The 8,140-nt window shown below is 43.1% G+C and overlaps 1 protein-coding gene across 9 annotated transcripts in view; it reads left to right on the top strand.

The window, feature by feature from the left end:
* Nucleotides 1-7,913, top strand: part of CHCHD3 (coiled-coil-helix-coiled-coil-helix domain containing 3) — a 325,632-nt gene extending 317,719 nt beyond the window's left edge. For all 9 annotated transcript variants that reach the window (XM_023737121.1, XM_023737119.1, XM_023737122.1 and 6 more), the window contains one exon: nucleotides 6,273-7,913. In XM_023737121.1, the coding sequence (XP_023592889.1) occupies nucleotides 6,273-6,296 (24 nt within the window). In that variant the 3' untranslated portion in view covers nucleotides 6,297-7,913. The remainder of the gene's footprint in view (nucleotides 1-6,272) is intronic.
* The last annotated feature ends 227 nt before the right edge of the window (nucleotides 7,914-8,140 follow it).

Raw genomic sequence — 8,140 nt, 5'->3', positions numbered from 1 at the left:
TGATTGTAGATTTATTTGTTTCGTCCCGTTTTTTAAAAAAAAAAATTGACTATGAGCAGGCAGACTGTGTGTTCTTTGTTGTTTGCTCGTCTGTGGGCACAATACTTTTTGCCTCCTTCTTCAATTGGCAGGGTCAGTCACTCAAATATGGTACGGCAGGGCAGGTCTAGCTGAAGAGGAGTCACTGGGACAGATTGTTTGTGGCACTTACTACAGCCACCAGGGCAGGTCGCTAATCAGTGCAGGGCAGGTTCCAGTAGGCCATGCCTGTGCTGCTTGGTGGTGTGATGTGAAGCGCACGGTGCAGATAGGCAGGTTGTAGCAGGGAGATTGTTATGTGCGGAGCTAAGATGGATATGGGAGAGAGGAGAGAGGAACAGGAGCCAAAAACATACAAACAAATGAAAAAGAATGCTAGGGGAACTTGCCGTTCGAGTGGAGAGATGAGAGACTATGAAACAGAGAAAAACAAAAAGTGGAAGAGGAAGAAAAAAAAGAAAAGAATGAATAAATAAAAATCGGAAAGGGAAAAGAACAGCAAAGTTCCCAGGGATCCGACCGGTGCGGCTGTGAGGTCTGGGGAAGTTGTTCTCAGGTGTTGCAGTACAGCCTGGCTAGAAGGTGTAGAGGTATACAACGCCAGGTATTCATTGAACCGAAAGAGAAGGAAGATATAGAGAAACAAGAAACTGAGTAATGAAGAAAGACAAAGAGGAAAAAGAAAACAAAACAAATTTAGAAAAAAAAAGAACAAGAAAAGCCCCCCAAAAAACAGAAAAATAAATAAATAAACAAAAAAAGAAATGCCGTCAGGGATCCCTCTGCCCATCTGTGTAAGCCGCGGGAGTAGATTCCAAGCCACACAGCACCACCTGGCCAGAAGAGGCTCCCAACTCAAGAAAAGGAAAAGAAAAGAAACAATAATTCAAAACAAACAAACGAACAAAAGTGCCGGGATCCCACCAGCGTGGCAGCCCAGACCGGGAAGCAGCTCCACACTGAAACAGTGCTCCGCAGCCCCTCAGGAAGAAGCAAAGATGGCGCACGGAGCCAGGTATTTGAGCAAAAGGAGGGGGAGGTGGTGAGAGGTAAGGAAGAAATCAAAAGAAGCGGAAGAAAAGCAACACCAGCAGCCAACAAATGGCACTCAGAGAGCCGGCCCGTTAGGGTGGGTGGAATCCAAGCAGCCGGTGCTTCTCGGACAAGAGACTGTGTCCATGGGAAGCAGAGGAGGCCGAGTGGGGGTAAAGAAGTGTGGGGGGTGGGAAAGCGTATATCGCAAATTACCAGTTGTTTTGTCTCCCGCTGGAAGTTCTGTGAAGCTTCTTTGTCGCACCCCCTGTTTGCTGGTCTCCGATAGGTGTCCAAGATGGCGGATCCACACTGCGTTAGCTGATGGGGGACCTCTGCATGAGTGTCTCCTCACTCTCCATTCTCTGTCAGTTTTCTCACCCCATTTGGTGCTTTGCTGAGTTCTTTATCTCTTCATTTGATGTTTTAGGGTTTCAGGATTGTTGTTTTCTCTGTTCAGCTTAGTTTTTCGGATCTTTGCTGTGGAGGGACGGCATGGTGCTTCTGCCTAGAGCACCATTTTGCCGGAAGTCCCTATGACCGTTTTTTTTTAATCTGGATTTAATAGAAGAAATATTGCCATGGTAATAGATTTTCATCTTTCATAATAGATATTTTCTCATGCTCATCCTTCAAATTTAGAATTGCAATTTGTTAGTGTTTTGTCTGTTACTGCAGCAAGTTGTATAAACAGTTAATTACTTATAACTTAATTTGAATATTACACAGAGCGTTTGACATAGAAGATATGAAACAAGATTCAGGCATAAAAAAGTTAACTTGTGTTTCCCCCAAAGCAGAAAGAACAAAGAACAATGCTTGCTGGGGGCCTAGACAGATATGGAAAACAAAATAAGTTAGCTGATCAGATTTTCAGGTGGTGAGGAGCGGTACTAGGTACACAGGCAAAGCTCACTGTGGCGTCTCATAAATTGAATTCATTGCTATTCTTCCTTCCTATCTCACAGTCTCCTCCTTCTTGCTTTAATACTCCCTACTCCCCAGCAGGAAGTCCTTGGGTGGTACAAACGGTAAGCATTCAGCTGCTAACCCAAAGGTTGGAGGTTCGAACCCACCCAGACGTATGCCAGAAGAAAGGTGTGGTGCTCTGCTTCGAAAATGTCCCAGCCATTGAAAACCCTTTAGAGCACAGTTCTACTCTGTACACATGGGGTCACCATGAGTCAGAATTGACTCAACAGCATCTGGCTGGGGTTTTGTTGTTGTTGTTTTATTCCTCATCACAGCTCCATTTCTCTTCTACCCCCCACTTGCCCTTCCCCCCTTAGTAAGAATGCGGCACTGTGGCTACATCTGACCCAGGCCGTGTCCCCAGTTTAGATCCCCACAGTTGTGTCAACTTTCATGCTTCTACACCTAAAAGAGGTAGGCCTTTGGGAATCCAGAGATACTGGGTGAGCTCACCCAGGGACGAGTAATCCGGGTGGTATCTTATTAATAAAAACTATTTTTATTCTCCTCATGATGATTGTTCAGCAGTCCAGGGTTGCCAAGTTTCTCTTAAATATGTTAAGACAGCCAGTGGCTGACACTGCTGTGATAGTCAACCTCTCCAAGGAAGCTGTAATTCAGAAATGAGTTGAGGAGATTACTGTGTAACAAAAATATTTGAGGAAGACGATGAAGATTGTTTTATTAAGTAGCAGTGGCACGCACTCTGCTCTCCAGAGGCACAGTCCCCGCCTGGCGGTGAGCTGCGGGTTATTCCTCGGTGGCTGGAATCAGAAAGAGACTTGCTAAAAGAGCTGTATTCGTGCCTAAGCCATCCGCTCCTTTTGGTAGTGCACCCAGCTGTTTATAGACGGAGTTTCCGCAGGCCCCGATATGTGAATGATGAGCAAAAGCAAGAAATTTCTCTCTCCACATTAAGATTAAGTGTTAGCGGTTCCCTAAATGAAGGGAGCAATTTTTTACAACTGGCAAAGCTTCTCCCTCATTCTTCAGGGGAATTTCCTATGTTAATTGATGCAGTGTGAAATTATGCAGTGTTGAAAATCAGCCCAACAGCAGCTACGTATAGCACCCATACAGAGATTGCAGGAGAGTTTATCAAGGGGGCACTAAACCCTGCAGCCAGAGGCACCCAGGTCTGGGTTTGAGCAGGGCATGATAGAGTCATAAGACAGAATGTTTTACCAATTAACTCATCTTTTTTTTTTTTTTAATTCAACTTGACACTGTATTTGTTGAGGTCTTCGACAGAAGGGGGAAGGTTTTGTACCACCTCTGCCACCCCATGGGGGCAACTGAATGCAGTTTGATGGTGTGTTTATAGTCCAGCCAGAGCTTTCCAAGGTCGCCATGTCTCCAAGGAGTCACCAGCTGTACTGCTGAGTTATCTCTGAAGTTTGGGATTCCAACCCATGTAGTAGCGTATTTTGTGAATGTGGTTAGAAGGGTTATTAAAACACTGTTTCTCTTTGTTTTATGTTTGTTCACATCTATTCTTACAGTGTCTGTATGTCAGACCAACCACTGATCCTGAGTCTAGCCAGGCCCCCAGTGGACTCTCTTTCTCAGGGAGTTGTAACACAGCACTGCGTGATCTGCCTGAAAAATTACCCCTCTGTACTGGGTTGGAGTTGCAGAGAAGAAAATAGTAAAAAGAGTCCCTACACTTTTTTTTTCTAATAACTTATTTTTGTTGTTGTTAATATACACAACAAAACATACACCAACTCAACAATTTCTACGTTTAATTCAGTGACATTGATTACATTCTTCGAGTTGTACAACCATTCTCACACTCCTTTTCTGTTTCTCCTCCATTAAAATAAACTCATTGCCCCCTAAGTTTCTGTGTAATCTTTTGAGTTGCTGTTGTCAGTTTGAGCCCATATAGATCGATCTTAAAAGAGCACAATCCTCAAGGCAGACATTTTTTACTAGTTAAGGTAAACTATTGTTTGGTTTTGAGAAGACTTCAGGGGATATTTTTGGTTTGAGGTTTAAAGATTATCTCAGAGCAATAGTTTCAGCCTCCGCAGCTCCAGAAACTCTGGATTCCATGAGAATTTGAAATTCTGTTCTGCATTTTACCCCTTTTGGTCAGGAATCTTCTAGAACCCCTAGACTTTGGAAAAACACTAACTGCTCTTTAATTTTGTTGTGGTCGCAGTGAGTAATTTGGAAACATGTGAAACGAAGTACCTTCTCACATGGCTGTTGTTTTAACCTTAAGATCTAAAATGTAGGGAGAGCCACTCCGTGTACTCTTGGCCAGGCAGCTCACTGTAACATCAATGTCATGAGCGTGTACTCTCCAGAGCGCCATGGCAAAGCTGCATCACTCCTAGGTGATCATTTTCTTCAGTAACTACATGGCCTTGAATGGGCTCAGTATCCATCTGGTTTCTGCTGACTTTCATTTTATATTTAATAAATAGTGTCGGGGCAAAGTATCAATAAGCCTGGGACTTACAGAGCTTCCCATTCATGTAACTGGAAGCACTTTCACACAGATCAAGTTGCAGGGTCATGAGGACAAATGAGATGCTATGGTACTTGCATTGCAGGTACAGTAACTGGCTTTCACTTGGCAGGGGCTCAGTTTATTTTTCCAACAATTACTGAGCCCACATGAGCAATCAGTTTGAGATGAGCTTCCCAACCCAGTATTGGTTCAGCAAGATTTCTCTCCACTGAGCAGTTTTCCACTTCATTTCTCTAGACAATATCTAGCTTTTCTAGTTTACTTCCTGTGGACTGATCAATGTCTTTTCTGACCATTTCTGCATGCTTCTCTCTAAGCTAGTTTGCCTGCTCTTCTTTTGTGCCCTATGGTCACATGGATGTCCTAGGAAAACCTACCACCCTTTGCTTTGATGACCTAGCACGCTCTCTTGTGTTACCTTCCACTCTTCCTGTTCTGCCCCTTGATTTTACCCTGGGCTCCTTCCCACTTCTTATTCTTTGCCTACTTGCCCCCTTACCCCTCCCCAGCCCCACTCCCAGCCCTTCTGCCTGTATTCCATCCATAGTGAAAAACTCCTTGCAGGCCTATACCGTCATCACTCCAGCTACAGAGCATTGTCCTCTTCAGAACTAGGCAGAAGCACTGCTCCTTGAACTATTCCTTCTCTGGAAGGGTCCATAAGAAACTAGGAGATGAAAGAAAGGAAGATTACTGTCTCCTGTACATTCTTTTGTTCCTTTGAATTTCATACTGTTTGTATATATTACTTATTCAAGAAAATAAAATTTTAACATAATATATCACCCTGTGTTATTCCTTAATTTCTCATGAGTATATGTATTTGTCTCTTCATAGCACCTAACTCAGTTCTGGAGTACCTAGCTCAGTGCTGGAGTACCTAACTCAGTGCTGGAGTACCTAACTCAGTGCTCAAGTACCTTGTAAGAGCTCAAGAGCCAGGCCAGTGAGTGGCCGGAAGAGGAGGGATGGAGACATGAGGAATGAACAGACGAACTAGAGGCGACCTTGGGTCTGACCTAGCTTCTACTTCCTGTCTAATTTCAAAACTAAAGGAGAAAGTCACTTTTTTTTCTTAAAGATCTCTAAGGACAGAAACTGCATACTCCTGTTCCAGCTGGTTATCAAGTTTTAACCTGATAGTTCACAATTCTTCCTACCTACCCACCCACAAAAGAGTATAGCTAAGTGGAATGTAGGTACCATTTCTGCCCTTTGGGGTTAGGTTCTCTGTGTAGCTGTGCCCAGCATTATGAGCACACGAGCAGTTGCATTCTGCCTGGAGTGAGCAGAGGTTTCTGGGCCAGAGAATCTTCTGTTCTTTAATTAAGAGGTTCCTTCTCAGAGCTTTTGGAGTTTAATGGCTCCCACCACTACCCCCTATCTTGGAAATAGCTTTCCCCCAGTCATTGTGGCCACCAGAAATGTCTCCACACGTTTCCAAATGCCCCTGGTCATGAGATGGCGCATGCGCACACACACATGCACGGCGTGATCCAGGCCATGCTCATTCTTAGGGCTTTGAGCTTGGCCTGGTGGTGGGGGTGGTTATTTGAGAATTATACATGTAATGCAGTGGTCTTTGTCACAGGTAGTAATATTTTGAGACCCTTGAGCACATTCCTTGTTTTATATGTTATTAACATGGAAAGCAATTTGAAAAGCATTACAAATTATACTAAACAGTGACTGCATTTTTTTGTCCCCTCCTTCTGGTGGTAAACAATGCTTTCTGTGTCTCTTACAGGGCACACTTGAGAAGGGAGGATAAAGTCAACTTTGAAAATGAGCAAAACTCCATCCACGTTAATTCCAGAGGTGGAACTTTTTTTTTTTCCTAGTAAGAAAATAACCTATTTAAAGAGAAGAATGATAAAGAGAAGCACCAGAAAGCGGATTCAACAGAAGCAAATCACGATTTGATCAACAACAGTTCACAAAGCCCAGGCCTAGATCAGGGGTCAATCATCAAAAGACAGCTTCAGTGTTAGCATAGCCCCTTTACAGTGATTAAAAGAGAAGGACATGTCTCACCACCTTTTTTATTTTCCATTCATTTCTACTGACCGCAAGTCTTTCTCTTCTAACCAAGTCCCATGGTTGGGTGAACCCGTCTCTAGCACAGCAGGGAGAGGGGGCAGCAGTACTGAGCGGAATTGTCCAGGCTGTGACCCGTTGGTTTTCTCTTTTCCTGTTCCCCTTTGATTATGTAAGAATTGCTTTGTTTTAACTTATTACGGTGATCTTGCAAGTAAGAAGACAAAAGGGAGAGAGCATGTCCCTCTTTTACGGGAATAATGTTTGTGATTATAAGTGAAATAAGGCATTTTTTAATCAACATGAAGGCAACCTTGGCTTATACAGACCTCTTCTCTGTTATGAATACTGACATCTATACTTCACTCAGTATCAATAATAAATATATTTTCTGACTAAGACTGACGTTGTAGCCTGAGGCCTCCCGTATTCCTTTCGCTGGGTTAGATGGTTCTGCTTATGGGAATACAGTTGGTGTATATTGTCATTAATTTGCATTTGTGCTGTACCTTTCCTCTAAAAAACTCCAAAGCACTTTGCAGAGCCTCTGACAAGCAAGTGATAACTTAGAAGTTGCCTCTCAGGTAGGTAGAATGCAGTCCGATCTTTACAAATTGCATGAACCTTCCTTTCTTTGGGGTGATTTAAGTCATCCTGCCTGGGGCAAGAACTAGATTCGATAACCTTGGTTAGGAACTTCCGACCCTACAATACTATGAAATGTTTAAAAAAAAAAAAGTCAACCCTTAGAGTTTTCCTCTTTCCAATTTCATTAAAACTTCTTGATTATAACTCTAGCTTTTCTACCCGAGGCCCAGTGCTTCAACCCTTTATTTGAGTGAGTTGGAAACAAGTATTCACATTGGAGCTAAATGGAAAGGTCTTTCAGGAAGTAGATGGAGGAGATAATGCCGGTGCTGGGTGATGTTGTTCAGATATCTTTTGTCATGTAGGGTTTTATTTCATTTTTATTTTATTAGAGGAGTAATTTAACAAAATGATTAAGAATACAGGCTCTGGAATAAGATGACTATGACTATGTGTTCAGATCTGGGCTCTGCTACTGACCAGCAGGGAAACCCTGGTGGCATAGTGGTTAAGTGCTATGGCTGCTAACCAGAAGGTCAGCAGTTTAAATCCAAAAGGCACTTCTTGGAAACTTTATGGGGCAGTCCTATAGGGTCCTATGAGTTGGAATCAAGTCAACGGCAACAGGTTTGGTTTTTTGTTTTTGTTTTTTTACTGACCAGCTGTGTGACCTTGGGCAGGTCACCAAACCGTACTAAGCCTCTATCTCTTCAGCTGTAAAAAAGGGGAAGTGAAAGAACCTACTTCTTAGGTTTATTGTGAAGATTCCAGATGCTGAGCATATGTGGTTGATACGGCCCATAAATATTGTGGTTGGTTTGTGTGGTTATTCACTAACCAAAATTGTTGCTGTTGAGTTGATTCCAACTCCTAGTGACCCTACAGGACAGAGTAGAACTGTCCCATAGGGTTTCCAAGACTCTAAATCTTTACAAAAGCAGACTGCCACATCTTTCTTCCATGGAGCAGCTGGTGGGTTCGAACTAACAA

The sequence above is a fragment of the Trichechus manatus genome, unplaced genomic scaffold, assembly GCF_000243295.1.
Source record: "Trichechus manatus latirostris isolate Lorelei unplaced genomic scaffold, TriManLat1.0 scaffold00097, whole genome shotgun sequence".
Lineage (NCBI taxonomy): Eukaryota > Metazoa > Chordata > Mammalia > Sirenia > Trichechidae > Trichechus > Trichechus manatus.
The sequence above is the reverse complement of the archived record's forward strand: the minus strand, read 5'-3'. Positions and strand labels throughout refer to the sequence as shown.